General features: G+C 36.4%; 1 protein-coding gene across 4 annotated transcripts in view; it reads right to left on the minus strand.

The window, feature by feature from the left end:
• The window catches only part of LOC131054543 (uncharacterized), a 32,233-nt gene extending 20,754 nt beyond the window's left edge, over nt 1-11,479 (minus strand). Inside the window, exons 1-4 of one of the 4 annotated variants that reach the window (XM_057989074.2) lie at nt 11,177-11,479; nt 9,494-11,100; nt 8,501-9,399; nt 8,320-8,409 (exon numbers count right to left, since the gene is read on the minus strand). In XM_057989074.2, the coding sequence (XP_057845057.2) occupies nt 8,320-8,409; nt 8,501-9,399; nt 9,494-9,596 (1,092 nt within the window). In that variant the 5' untranslated portion in view covers nt 9,597-11,100; nt 11,177-11,479. Of the gene's footprint in view, nt 1-8,319; nt 8,410-8,500; nt 9,400-9,493 lie in introns of all 4 variants that reach the window. The other 3 variants (XM_057989073.2, XM_057989075.2, XM_057989077.2) reach the window with 3 other exon arrangements.
• Between the last annotated feature and the right edge of the window lie 4,796 nt (nt 11,480-16,275).

The following is a 16,275-nucleotide window of genomic DNA, read 5'->3' on the forward strand; positions in this document are numbered from 1 at the left end:
CATATTTTGAAGTTGCCTTTCAGCATTTTCATTTTGTTGCATATGCACATTGGTAATGAAAACTCATAAACATTGAAATTTTGTTAATTTGAATGTCTCATATCAGCTCTAATATCTCATAATATTGTTATATACTGAATATGATGAATGCCTTATCATATGAAATTTGAATATCTGAAATTTTCTATATATTTTGGTTGTTCGTGGATTTTATAGAATATATTCCAGATTGGTATTTTCAATTATATTTATTTCAGTTGTGGTTGACATCAGAACATTATTTCCATATAAATTGGTGAGAAATATTTTAATAATATTTTGGTAGTTCCATCCAATGCTGGTAGTACCATATTTGTTATTGAAATCAAAGAGCTGCTGCCATACTATATTTATATTGATTAAATTGGATGCTAAAAGGTAATTATTGGAGGAGTCATACATACTACATAGTATGGAAGCAGCATATGAATAATATTCATAATTTAAAGGGTCATTAGGATTGTCATACAGGAGTTGAATAATATTCATAATTTAAAGGGCTATATTTATATTGATTAAATTGGATGCTAAAAGGTAATTATTGGAGTAGTCATACATACTACATAGTATGGAAACAGCATATGAATAATATTCATGATTTAAAGGGTCATTGGGACTGTTGTACAGGGGTTGAATAATATTCATAATTTAAAGGGTCATTAGGATTGTCATACAGGAGTTGAATAATATTCATAATTTAAAGGGTCATTGGGATTGCCATACAGGGGTTGAATAATATTCATAATTTAAAGGGTCTATTAATAATTAAAAAGGGTCACTCACTGGGGTTGTCATACAGTTCAAAAGGAGGAGTCATACATAGCATGGAAGGTCATTGGGAATGTCATACAGGGGTTTATAATATTTATGATTTAAAGGGTCATTGGGATTGCCATACATGGGTTGAATTATTCATAATTTAAAGGGTCTATTAATAATTTATAGGGTCACGGGGGTTGTCATACAGTTCAAAAGGAGATTGAACCTGTTTCAAACAGAAATCACAGCATTCATATTTGACGAGTTGCTGTATAAAAGTGAGACAAGGGGCTGACACAATTTTAATATATAGAGTCCCAATCTGCTCCCTTTTGACTGCAATACCATTCCATTTCAACTGCTAATATCATTCTACTATACAACAAGGGGACATGTCTAACAATAATTTATCTGTTGTTCTCCCTTCATCGCAGCCTTTGAAAATAAGATAATATTATAGTAATTTCTAGCTTATGGTCCTACAGTACCATTAGAGGCCAAATCTGATTATTTTCTAACAATTAATTTTGTCTAATGTGAGGGAATATAAGATGTTGTAATATCCCGTTTAATTTGTTTAGCTTAATCACTGGATTATTGTACTAATTGTTTGAATGAGAACAATTAGATAACAATTTGATTATGTTAATTATTGTTGAAATGGTTATGCTGACAACTAACCGTGCAAGTGTGACAGGAATCATTGACATCCTCTCGGGTTGGATAGAAAGTATCATGGGGAAGAATTAATTTATCTGCTCCCTTTTGACTGCAATACCATTCCATTTCAACTGCTAATATCATTCTACTATACAACTAGGGGACATGTCTAACAATAATTTATCTGTTGTTCTCCCTTCATCACAGCCTTTGAAAATAAGATAATATTATAGTAATTTCTAGCTTATGGTCCTACAGTACCATTAGAGGCCAAATCTGATTATTTTCTAACAATTAATTTTGTCTAATGTGAGGGAATATAAGATGTTGTAATATCCCGTTTAATTTAAAAAGGCTCTAGCCAATGGAGGTAACTTGTTATGATGGAATTAACATGCACTCACCTAGACTCGTGTAGTTAGGTTGCATGTGTGTGAAAAGGATTAGGTATTTTGAGTTCCAATATTTGAATAATTAAATTATTTATGAATGATGCATAAATATATTCGTATGAGAAAAAAATATTCTTATACAAATCTTGACCAATAAGTAATTGGAGAGCTTAGGTCAACATCAGATCATGAGCTTAACTTAGCACAAGAGCCTGCTACTAGTTTTTTTTTTCTGATCGGTTAATGTTGTTTTTGTATTAATAGAAAGCAAAATTGCATCCATCGACATAGTCCAAATTCTAATATCCATTCACCAAAGCAAAATAGATAGCATCATGCATCTTATCACCTATCTATGATGTCTACCCTTCCCAAAACATACCACAACCCAACCAATTTATACAGAGTTTACAGTTTTGATTGCAAAACAGCAGGAAAAACGGCTACAAAAAAAAAAAACAGCATTCAACTAGCTACTGTGAGCTCCTTTCCTTTCCCTTCGTCATTTTGGTCTCCATTTTGTGGTTCCTCAAGGTCGTCCAGGTCGTCATTGTCTTTTGGAGGGAAGCCAATCCACAGAATTCGCTTTGTCGGCCTCTTTCTCGAGCCCCTTGGCCGACCTCACTTCCGTTTAGAGGATAAAGCAAAGCCTTTGACTGCGGATTACTGATCATGAGGACCCCATTTCTCCAGCTCACGTCTAATATCTTGTCTTTCCCATGCCTTCAAATACTCTGTTATCTCGTGCATACCCACTTGTGCCGACGCACGATGCACCACCTTATTACAATTCGCACTCCAAAGAAGGTAAGGGCATAGTGGAGGACGGAATTCGCTCACATGTAGCCAAACACCATTCGGGCAAATGAATCCTAGTCCATCACAAGACATTTGCATGAAGCTCTCAAAACCACCACACCATTCCTCCTTCACACAGCTCGTAACAATCCACCTCACCTTCTCCTTGCTCACCAATTCAAAACACCGGGCCATAAATATAGAAGCTATGTTGACGTTCGTGCGGTATTTATACTGAGCTCTCAGATATTCGTCTCCCAATACTATCTTCACCCGAGTAAGAAACTCCCTCTCTTCAAACCTAAAAACATTAGAGTCTTTCATCAAATATTTGGCCCCGGAAGGCCACAATTCGATCTAGATGCCTGCACTGAAAAAATTGGGCTCCATGATCCTCAGGGCACAAAGGCCGCCACTTGCACTTAGAGTTAATCTCTCCTCGAAACCTAGTCACAACCAGCGCTTCTTCCACCTTGATTTACTTCGCGCATTTAGCTTGTCTAGTAAGCTATGATAAGATACAAGTAGCTGGACCGCCTCGTATGTCATTAATGAAACTCAGTTTGCAAAGGTGGCAAACATGTGTGAGAAGTAACCCACCATTAATTCTCCTACGCTCGGTATCCTGGAATAGGTCACCACCAGCTTTAACAAAACAAAACGTGGCCACCCTCTGAAAACATACCCGCCCAAGATATTATAGAAGATTTCTTCGAGATATGTGAGTCCCGGATTGCACCGCCATACTACAATTGACAGAGCATTTAAGATTCAATTTGCCCATGTCAAAACCATATCACCCCATACACAAATAACGGAAAAAAGAATTGCCTCAATTCCAAGCTTTGAATTTGGAGCTCTACCATTCAATTCATATTAGAGCCGTTATTTGGGTTGATTTCAAATTTGACTTTGCCTACTTGTAATTCGAAAGCCTGGTTGGCACATAAAACAGCTTCCTTGTTTTCGTCCCTTAAGACATGGGAAATCTTGAAACTATGGAAAGTAGCTAAGAGTTCCTTTATGTCTTGAATTTCCCTGTCTATCTTCCAATTTTGTGTTTCGCCCCAAACAATGGCATGAGTGATGATTTGAGAGTCCCCTTCTAAATGTATTTTTGTCACCCCAATCCTTCCCGCCAATTGGACCGCCATCAAAGCAACTTTTGCTTCTGCTTCATTATTTGTTCCTAGGGGAAGACATTGCTTGCCTTTTGCAATGACTTTAAAATTGCAGTCCTTAGCCACACAACCCACGCTAGAGGGACCTGGATTACCACGTGCTGCTCCATCGAAATTTATTTTGATCCAACCAGGTTCCAAGGGGAGCCAAGTAGATATCTTTTCCTAAGAAACATTAGGATTAACCCTAATAGACCCATTAACGGGTTAAGAGCCTACTACTAGTTGATATGTGGTTATACTGGTGAATTGTGGTTGATATGTTCCCTTTTAGAGTTATTGTTCCAAATGCTTGGAAATTAAAATATTCTAATAGTTTATATTTTAATTCATGTGTTGACTATTAATAATTTAATACTATGTAATCTTGGTAGTGTTATTTCAATTATGTTTTGTTTTGAAAATTTGATAACATTTTAAGCTGTCCTCCATTTTATTATTGATAAATTTTGTGGAGGAGAATAATCTAACACAGCTGTTGTTAAGGATGATATGTGTCATCAGTACATGTGTGTGTGTGTACAGATGCAACAACATATTTCCAATCAAACCACAGTACTCCGTTGTTTCCAACAGGTCACCTCACCTTTCCAATATGTTCCAGCAATAAACTGCACAATTATCAACCCTGGTTGCTACTTCCATCTATATACTTGTTGAACACACTTGCATCCCTAGTGATGGCTTTGATGAACCCTTTGCTCAGGGTTAGCTAAGGGGTTGTAGAACCTGTTGGCATCCTACGATTTTTTATTTTATTTTATTTTATTTTATTGCCTAGAAAACTAAAACTGATGAAGCTTCCTTTTTCCCCTTGCTTTAGTTTTTTCCTTGTAGCATTCAGATCTTGAAAAACTACCCTTATCAATAATGAATGTAGAGTGATATTCTGAAAGATGTCAATCTTGTGATGGTTTTTATTCTGCAGCATATTAATGATTCACTCATCATTAGCATATTGACTATATAGTTTTCAATGCTGCAGGAACAATGTATCCCAATTTGCTGACTTCAAAAACCAGTACCTTACTTCCATTGTTTCCCAGCATAAACTTCTCCTTGCTGTCCATTTTAGAGTTATTGTTCCAAATGCTAAGAAATTTTACACAGATCATCTTTCAACCACAAGATCACCATAAGGTTTTATGTTGGGTTGTTTGCATCCTGGCAGCAAAGATAATTGACTGGGAGCATTGTCTTCCTCATATAATTTGTTTTCTTTTTCCTCTTATGTAAACCTTCAATGATAATGACAGTGGAGCCTCTGTACGATAATGTCGGTTCCTTCTTGAGTTATTTCTTCATGGTTAATCTGATCTGTTGGTATAGATCTTATTTCTTTTCAAAAATTTAGAAAATAAAACTATTTGGCCATTTGAATGATCTCTCACTATCTTTTGGAAGTTATGCCTTTGACATCTTGTGTAATAAATATTTCAACTATAGGAACCTCTTCTTCTTATAGAATACCATCCAAGAATTTCACATATGTTATTCCACTAATTTGTTAGCCAACTAGTTGGTCATTCAACGGATGATTTAAATGACAAAATTTTGTACTGTCTTGCTGTTCTGGGTAAATTTAATGGCCCAAGTTGCAGAGAAAACTGCTCACAGACGCTTAGGATTTATGCTAAATGCTTACCAGGTTGTGTTCTTCATTCTTTTACCTTTCCAGGACATATTGAAGTTCTGAATTTGGCTAAGACATAAAAGTTATGGGTACTTGAACACTGTCCTGTTGCTGCACTCTGCAGGTTAAAAATTGTCAATTGATTTCCAAGATGTTGTTTCTTGAATTTAAAAGTTTATAGTCATTAATTACATAAGTATTGCTGTATATAAGTGAAATTATTAATGGTTACAATCTTCTGTTGGTTACCTTTCATGAATATCGAGTGATAACCTACTACCAATCGCATCATGAGGGGAAAGAAGACCCTTTGTTCCCTATATCATCTAATAGTGAATGGTTCTAGGAGGCTATATTGTGTGGTGGATTAACTTCCTTCAGAAACTAATCAGAAAATATTATTATCTTGGAAAATATTAGAATTAAATGAAAGAGCCAAATATGAGATGGTCTTGTCTTCTATTGAGTATTAATATTTTATGTTGTAAATATTGAATAACATTGATCACATTCATAAGTGCGTTGCTTGAGTTGATTTAACACCATCCCATAATATTTTATCGATGGTTGAGTAAATTAAATAGATGTCACATTAAGCATAGAGGTGTGCTAGCTTGATAGTGATTCACATAGCGAATTAGATTCCATCATGCATGTTGGCCACATCTTGCTACATCCTTTGCGATGGATCGGGCTTCTCCAGTGGGGTAGCATGGGAAAGCTAATACTTTGTGGTAGGGTGGATATCACCTCGATGATGCTCTCTCTCTTCTACTTCAGGTTATGAATGAAACAGAGAAAGGTTTGTAACACAAGTGTTACTGTAATTACCTATCAAATGAGCTACTAATTGATAAACAGTAGATGGCTCTTACAGAGAACTTACTATTCTCTTGTAATTTTTGAGTGTGGTTCATGATGCGGTGTATAAACCTGTAGCATAAATATTTGCATTTTATGGTTATGCCAAGTCTGGTAAATGGACTTCTACAAATTGTAGTGATTATGGTATCATTTGAAGTATGTTTAGATTTTTCAAAAAAAATTAATATTAGTCCAGTATTTGGATTCTTGATTTTGGATTATGTTTACTTTCATCACTACTTACCATATTTTATTAGGTGACTATCGGTAGATGTTACATTTGTTATAAAATACTAGTTTCTATTAAGAGTTTAATATTGGCTTTTAGTGCTGTACTATTTCAAATAACACTATATTTGTTCCTGTTATCTGCTGATAGTATCAAGGAGGCTGTCAAGTATCTTAGATGGGGATTTTCGTTATTCCTGCTGTAATCTGTGAAGGAGGTTGTAGCTCGTGCAATGATCCAGAATTTATTTTGCATATTCCTGTACCAGCCATACAGAGGTTTCAGCTATCGTTGGCTGGATACATATATATAAATCAGGTTTTCGATCAGTTTGCAGCGCTTGTTCATCCTTCATACTCACAGTTATATCAACTACTTTTTGGAATATTTGACGTTCTGTAAAATTTGCTTTCCAACTATTTGACAAAAAAACATTTTCCAGATTGTTGAAAAACTATTTGTTATAATTCTCAGAATTGAAAATAGGAAAATATTCTATTGCTTTATCATTCACATTGTAAACCTCTCTGTAGTTCCCCTCTAGATTACCTTTAAGTATAAGTCTTGATGGCAATGCCACCAAGACATGATTAATTATTTAAATATTCTGTACTACAAACATTGTAGACTTGTGTGGCTTGCCATCAGTAAATTAGTGTTCCAATCACCACATGCTCTCACCTAACCCACATCAAGCTTTCGGTAATCAAAATCTGAGGATTTTGCATTTCATTAAACATTTGTTCTGAGAAATTACAAAATCTTTGTGCAAGCCTTATTTTTCCAAGCCCACAGGTGATCCATTCTATCTAGATTTGAATCATATCAACCAACTATAGTTGCACACCAACAAACATAGTCTCTCTCTAGTAGTTGCTGGGCTCCAACACCTCCATCTTCTTTTGCAATAAGCTTTTGCCCATCTCCAACCAGCTCATGACCACTTCATTTGCCATGAACATGTACTCCTATCTCTATCTTTCTGATTCTCTATATAACTGAGCCTCACCATGCTCTGCACGACATCTGTCAAGATGAAGAACACAATAAACATAATGCTAACAAATGCGTTGGACACCTTTGGAAACACCTTGTCCAACCTGGAATTGCCCAAGTACATGCATTGACAACTCTAAATGATTTTAACTCCAAAATAAATACCCTTCCCAAGGCTACCGGCATTTCGTACCCAAATCTGATTTTGGGAGAAATCACACCCAAGATGAAGGATTTTCCTATCAATTCAATGACATAGATGCTGGGCAATATTTATGTACATCACACTATGTCACCAAATAAATAATTTGCAATCTCAAGTGCCATTGTCAAGCTTAAGACAATGACAGACATGCATAACAGCATATCGGTCCCTTCTAAGAGAAACCCATACAAGGCATAAGGGAAACAAACGGCATAGGACTCGAACGCTTCACCCAGTAGACTTAAGCAAAGCTATTAAGTGAACAAGAAGAACAAAGTGCATAATATTTAGACAGTGCACTTAGTAGAATTTAACACCGCAAGATATCACTACTCCTCCCTTCTTGTCTGCATTTAGCAGAATGACCTCATGTGGACTGAGTATATCACGCAAAGTAGCAAAGGAGAGAGTAAAATTTGTTTTCCATTAGAGATTTAACAAATTATGCACTGAACAAATTACACTGGATATCCTGCCATTTCACAAATAAGAGAAACACAAAATATTGCCAAATTGCATTTTCTTCTGACACAATTAAGCTAAAAAGGGGAATGATTCTGTACCGTAGTCTTTGGCATTGAAGGTGTCATAGGTATCAGTTGCCGAGATTGCTTCAGGGCCAATTCCTCCAGCCTTTGGTTTTCAATAGATAACTGCAGAAGAGACAAAAATATGTCCATTAGGTATTCCAGGCTGCCAAACAAAGAAATAAAATTACACAGAATACTATGAAACAATTCTGACCTGAGGAGGAGTACGAACTCGGGGAGGGTTCTGCACTAACGCCTCTGCCATATTGAGCCCACTTGAAGATGCTATTGCAGGTGTAACTGAAGAAACAGAAGATCCTATACTGGTTTGCTGAGAAGATGTAAATGGCCCGCTGCTAGCTCCATTTGGAACAGGAGCATCTGCAAGTGCAGAGCTCCATCCATCCGCTCCAAAAGCTAATACATTTACAGATGGGCCTTGACTTGATCCTGTAGCAATAGTCAAGTTTGGCGAAGAAGCCCTAACTATATCAGGGTTCCCAACAGTCCCTTGGCCATGCCAAATTGAATTTGAACTTGAATTTGATGTCACATTTGAGTGGTTGCCAGCTTGTCTATCTTCAGATCCAAGAGATGGAAAGTTCCTTTCAAAAGCAGCTTTGTTTATGTTACCAACTATATTTCCCACAGCAAGAGGTGTAGTTAAACTTCCCAGTTCATTTGCAGATTTTTTTGTCCCATTCTCCATCCTCTTGTTCAGGATCACTGACTGGGAACGTTTCAAGGATACTTCTGTTTCATATTTGCTTGAAAAAGATGAAGACCATACGTGACTATCATATCGATCCTGGCCTTTATCCCTGTAATCTAGTTCACGCTCCCACTCCTTTTCTTTATCAATACGTTGCAGATCCCTATCGCGGTCACCACGGAATGAGGAATTCCGATTAAAACTAGAATAAGCCCTGTCCCAGTTTGCCCGATCACTTATTCCTCCATTAAAGCTGAGACCTCTTCGAGAAGATGAAGAAGGAGATCTATCTGCCAATGTGGAGTTGCGTGGAGAGTCATAGTCACTATGACGTGATCCAAAAGAGTTTGAATGCAGAAAATTTCTATATTTAGTAGCCGAAACTTGGACGTCACAATCATCTGCACTCGAACAAATGGAGGGAAGAAAATTATAAATTGATTTGAAAGGAAAATTCAGGCATAAATACAAAAGTGATTGAAAAGCATAACAAACCTGAGAATATAGAAGAAGAGGAACTATGAGATGTTGACCCACTTCCGCATCCACTAGTACCTTTCAGCCATTGTGGAACCAAAGCAGGCTCACTTTTATCCATAACTGCTATAGACCATGATAAATTTCTTGAATGAATTCCAACATATGCTAAACTAGAAATGACGCAATCCTATGATGCTTCCCCCTAATTACAAAACCAACATCTTCCAAGGCTGTCTCCCTACTGTGAACCCTCTCTGTTAACTGTGTTCATAGCATGCCTTGCACCCTTCACCACAAACCCTTTCTGTTTGCAGGCATGTATCCAAGCTGTAGAACTTCCTTTCAAATGTTAAAATAACGTTTCTTGTATCCTTCAAGACGAACCCTTCCTTTTTATTGTATTTCACTTCGGACCCTTCCTATTCACCATAATTCTAGCATTATAGATTATTTAAATTTACAAACACCCCACTGACAAACAGCACACCTAAACCCGTTCTTGGATCAACTTCCAGCATTTTGTGATAAATGTACTTTTTCTCAGACCTTTGAAGGTAATCTTAATGAAATTCAACCATTCAAGTTGATTTAAGCTTTATTTTCAAAACTTCACCGGATTTAAGAAATCCCACAAAAAAATCTGCAGCTAGAAGCCGTATAAATTAGACAAAAAAATGTTCTAAAAAGGCACCAACAACTGTACAAGGTAGGACCAAAAAATCTATAATACTCCAGATTATTCACAGGTATATACTCACTTTACTGTTCCAGTAGATATCTAAACAAGGCATTGGCATGAAAATCAATAATCTGCATCCTACATATCCTCTTCTAACAAATAAAATACTGCATTTAAACCTCGTTTCAACAGGTTACAAGACTTCTCTCTCGATAGAAATCTCACTGAGAAAAACCTCAAAGCAGCAAATAACTGAATGCTGCCAACATGGGTACATATGGATTTAAACCTTCTTATAACAAGTTAACACAGAATTCTGGGATGTCGTCGAATAACTGAAAGTGATCTCAATCAAGACTCCGCCGCCATAACTTACATACAATCAAACTTCGCCACTAATCAGTCTCAATTCTGCGCTGCAAACCCTTAAGTATCTGTTTTCCGTTTCTTCACATTTGTAATCTTGTGCAAAACCCTAAGACTCTTTTCCACCTTCCTTCAACAATTAGAGAGTTGTAAAACCCTGAAAGAAAAAAACTGCTTTCAGAGACAATTGCAATATTGTTATGCAAAACCCTATGATTTATTTGCCCTTCGTCCAGCAATTTCTCTGTTGTGGAAAACCCTTATGAATTTCTTTTCTCCGACAACTGCAGTGCTTTAGGGCCGATTTAACAAGCCCTTGAAAACCAAAGCCTCGACGCTAGAAAAAAGAAAAACCCTTGTGCCCCACCAAACCCTAGTGGCGGCTGGCCAAATCCTCACCGTTAAAAGCCATTGCCTCCGCCACCACGCTCTAAAATAAATGTTATCTACGATCTCCCAATTTGTGCTGTATTGTCGGACTCAAAAAATACCTGAACAAACTATAATTGGGTAGCGGAAAAAGCCAAACTCAACTTCGAAACTGTGCCTTGTGTCGTAATTACAATCAGCATACACCCTATCATAAGAAATATAATTATTTTGGAGGACGAAAAACCTAAATGAAGCGTTTTAGGGTTAGAATGATGTGTAACCTGCATCAAATTTCGCCTTGGAAAATTCCTCGTTATACGGCGCGGCTGTGGTGCCTCTTTTCTGGGGTAGATTCTGAGAAAGAGAACAGGAAATAATGTTTGAATAAATTTTTCTACCACTTATTCTTCTCTCTTTGTATTAGTGTTCTATGGGTAATGGTAGAGATTGATGCAGAAGAGCAGAGACAACAGAAATAATTCTTCTTCTTCTTCTTCTTCTTCTTCTTCTTGTGATTTGTGAATAGAAAAACCAAAAACACACGAGCGGAAATATTTCTGTGCAAAATAATCGCCCGGCAAGCCGATAAATTTTCTCGGCAGCTTTTATGCAGCAAAACTGTTACTCTCCTTTCGCTGATTGCTGTCCCTACGATTTCACAGATGGGCGGTTATGGACCTTGTTACGTGGCAGTACTCCTTACGTGTCATGAAGCGTGACGTTGCATGTGTTCCACGTTGGCTTTTTCAATGTTTTTCCTAAATCAAAGCTTGTATTAATTTTAATCATTATTATGAGATGAGATTATGATGTTGAAGCATTAATTTCAGCGGATATTGCATGCCTAGGATTCTTTCCTTTTAAATACTGGAAAGCCCCTTATCTTATTATTGGTTTTCAATTTTCAATGCTTCTCTAGTAATTGTCTTGACCTAACGACCTTTTTAACGCTTTCAATTTTTAATGTCTTCTATGTTTTTTTCAAACCTAAAAGAGTATCTTCATCGTATTTTTCTCAAATATTCTTATGCCTAGGGTTTTTTTATTTTAATTTATTTTGGGGATAAATATACTTATTTAATTTTGTATTAACAAAGATAAAATAGTACAATATTAAAAAAAGAGTTAGGGTGGTAGAAACGGGAAAGCCAACTAAAATGTCAATTATATAAGGGCATGTTCCAATGCATCATTTTCTTCTTATGTAATTAATATTTTAGTTGGCTTCATAGTTGCTTCCATAGAAAAGCATACCCGTGAGAATCCTAGCAAAAGGGTCTAGTCTTGAAAACAACAAAGCATCACAAACTGTTAAAGCCTGAAACAAACCTAAGCAACTAAAGCCACTCTTGGAAGTGGTGGAGGATCATTATCATCCGGTTTCCCCAAACATCCCTATGGGTAGAGTCATCAATAGGCTTCCATCTAGTGACAGCATCATCTTCAATATTTTCTTTTTTGCAATGGTTGATGGCGGACCAGAGAGATGGCAAGAGGCACACAAGGAAACTTGTTGGTGTCAAACCAACCAATGTCTCACCATGGAGATGACTACACCACCCTTCATAAGTAGCAAAGTCTTGGGGGGTTTAAGGAGCAAGACCACTAGAGCTAGTCATCAAAATTGTCTCATCTGGAAGAGCGGCTACAACCACACTAATGCCCACAAGAAGAAATGGAGTAAAGAAGAACTCGGGCAACAATACAGGAAGTATTTCCCCAATGGTTGAGAAGCTCTTGCAAATGGGCCACCTCAAGTCCAACTTTGCTAGCTTGCACTTGAATCTACATGAGCATATTAGAACATATTATAGCTTTTGAATATTGTTGCATCCCTCTTTCATGAACTTTTTATTTTTGTGTGATTACATAATTAGAGATATGATGAAGTCAATTGAAGTTATTGAGAACATTTGTTTACTAAAATTTATAAAATAAACAATATAAATTTAAGCAATTAATGTTTTGTTATATGGATACCTTGTATGGTAAAAATATTGTCTAGCTATCTTCATGTGTCTAAGTGGATGCAAGAGACTTTATCAACCTCAAAGAAGGGAGGGAGAGCATCATTGAGGAGAGGGGTACAGACATGGGAAGAGGTCAAAGTTGCCATCATTGCCAAGATCCTTGAGATAGGTAACCTTTTAGGGTTTGACTGGTTAGCCTAAAGTATGATATAGCAATGTATATTGTAGAGATTAGGGCATTACTTCGATTGTAACCACTACTTGTGGTGGTGGTAATTGATATTGTGGTAATAGGGAATGCATCGAAAGGAAATGCCAAGTAACCTGGAAAACAACATAATTGCTTCTTGATTATTCAATTGAACAACTTTGTTTTGGAATTCGGCCCTTTAGAGGCAGTTGATTTTGGAGTTAGAACATTATTATTATTATCCTCATTATGTCTTGAAGGGAATGGCTTGTAAAACACAAGGGATGGTCGATCATAAGGGATCAAACTTAGATAGCTCATTCTTGGATGATCAAGATTCTCAATTAAGAAGAAACAATCAATATCATTCAATCTTTGTCGATTTAGATTTGCAGGCATGTTTCTTTGTCAACCAAATTATTCTATGTCAAGTTTTTATATGCATTTCATCAGTTGATTATGCTTTGATATATAATAAAATTGCTTCTTGCAAATGATTTAAGTAGTGTAGTCATTCATAGCCTATCATATAGACAACTTAGCTAGGAAAGTTGCATATCATTTGATAATATAATAAGAACCATACATGCAAAGGTAATCTAATCATTTATGGATTCGTTTTGTTTTTCATTAACTTAAGTAAGAGTCAAGAGACCTAGTCTTTGTTTTGCCAAAGCATAATATATGTTGTTCAATTCTTAAGACTGTAAGTATGCATTGACCATCATCCATAATCATGATATCAAACTTGAAAATTAACTTGCATTGAAATACTTTACTACTATAAAACTGTTGTTGAGTCGAGGATGGCATATATGTAGTCAACCATACTTAATGGAGACCCTTATGGGGTTGAACTATGAAATAAAATAATAGAATAACCTTTGTTTTGCATAAATAAACCATTGCAATTGAAAAAAAAGGGTCGATAGATCCAAATTGTATGAACTCAATGTATCACAACTGATTGATAAAGCTTGCAAGCCAATGTTAAATGATGTCCCAACCAATTATTAATCATTAAGGGAACATGGAGATATGTAATGAAATGAGAGGACACATGCATGTATGTGCAAGGGATGCACGTACATGTACACATGTAACGTGTTGGAATGATGTGGGAACGCACGTGCATGTATGCATGTACGTGCAAGGGATGCATATAAATGTACACATGCAATGTGTCGAGAAGTGTCACTTGCATACATAGTTATTAATGGAAAAAGATTAATGTGAATCATGAAGAAAATAGTAACTCTCAAGTAGGCCTTTGCATGTATAATATATTGACATGAGAACTAAAAGTTTACCTAAATACATCTAATTGAGTATAGAGTAACTTTCTCTAAGCAAATGACAAAATCCAGTTTAGCATGTCATAGTGGTTAAATCCACCTAGCCAAGTCAACCAAAATTTGAGTGATGATGTAACAATTCAAGTAGGGTGGTGAACAACGACAACACATTAAATGTGCGTGCAACTTTGTAAAACCTTTGGCTAAGGTGGCACAGTGTTCTACATGCATCCATCAGTCCACAAGAATTAGATACACATCCTAGTCAAAATGTCATACTAGTTGGTAGGTACCTATGGTGTGTGGTTGGCTAAAGTCATGTAGGTTCTAAACACTGAGCTCAAATGGAAATGCGACCTATTCCCATATCTCCACCCTCGTGAAGGGTAGGACCACTTTTGTAAGGAAGGTGTGTGGGGGACCACCAAGTCTATGGTTGGAGGTAAAGCACCTTGATGGTGATCTCCTTCCTACAAAATAAGACGAGACTTGTATGAGATTCCGGATTGGAAAGTAAAACATCAATTACTCTAGCCCTTCTCATTTACTTATTGCATCTTAATTTATGTTAGAAGAAAAGTACAAGTTATATATTTGTTCATGTAATTTCATTCAAATGATGCTTTGATAACATTTCATCTCTTGATTTAGAATACTTAGAAAGTTTCAAGCATTTTCTTTTAATGAAAATGAAAAATATTTCCTTATGTTTCCTTTTTAAAATAGTTAGCATGTTACAAATATAAAGAAAATAATTGTTTGAAGCATTGTTATTGAGTAGAGTTGCATTTAGGTCCTTCCAAATACTAAAAACAATCCCCACCTCATAAAATGTGTCATATTTGTGTGGACTTGTGAGGGAGGCTAGGACAATCTCCAAGAAGAACAATGTGTCACAAGAAGGAATTAGGACAAAATGGTTTGAAGAAGTCACAGATCTAGTTCTAGTCTTGTTGATCCCATGGACATATCAAAATAAATGTATCAACAACTCAATTTGACCATAGAAAGGGTAATTGGGAGGAGGAATGCCCACGTGAGTTAAGTGAGTCCCCATAGGAAGACTTTGATATAGGAGACACCAAGCAAAATGAGTCAATCTAGGCTCAAGAGTGGCCTCCCAAACTCCTTGAAATATTTTTTGCTATATCTCATGAGAGGATTACAGCTGCCAACAAGAACCGAGTTAGCTCGTCATAGGTAGGTGAGAAGAGAGCCAAGAATAACCCTTGGGTAATTTGTAGCTCTAGAAAAGTGTTGAACACACCACAGGACAGAGAGGGGGGGGTGAGTTAGTCTGAACCTTGAAACACTCAAATACTAATCTTCAAACTTTAAGCCACAAGCATATAATCTTAGCAAAAACAAATTATGAAAGCAAGAAGAACATCGAACACATGAATACCAGATTTATGTGGAAAACCCAATCAAGGAAAAACCATGGCGAGAATCAAACTCACAATATAAATATAATATGTTACAATGTTTGCTTCCATAACTCTCTACTCCTAAGAGGACTTCCAAAACTAAGGCACACATCCTTAGGGAAAGATACAAATGACTTGCAAGATTGAAACTCGCTATTTCAAGGTAAGATACAAAAAGCTACCAAGAGACTCACTGTCTTCCAACAAAGAAAGGAATAACTAAATTGGAATGAACAAGATCTCATGATCATGAAATTCACCTTGAACCACTATGTCAAGCGATCAATTGTTGGATATTGCTGAGAAGTTTGCTAGAATGATGTGTTGTCATTGATGTCAACATATTCTTTTGTGTATTCTAGTGTTGCAGTCAAATTGGTTGAGTTGGTTTGGTCAATGTGTTGCAGTTGAGTTGTTGCGGTTTAATGGGTTTTGAGATAAGTATCTCTAGTTGATTCAACAAAAGTTTCAGAGATTTGCATGATGTTTTGATTGAGT

The sequence above is a fragment of the Cryptomeria japonica genome, chromosome 10 (genome assembly GCF_030272615.1).
Source record: "Cryptomeria japonica chromosome 10, Sugi_1.0, whole genome shotgun sequence".
In the NCBI taxonomy this organism is placed as follows: Eukaryota; Viridiplantae; Streptophyta; class Pinopsida; order Cupressales; family Cupressaceae; genus Cryptomeria; species Cryptomeria japonica.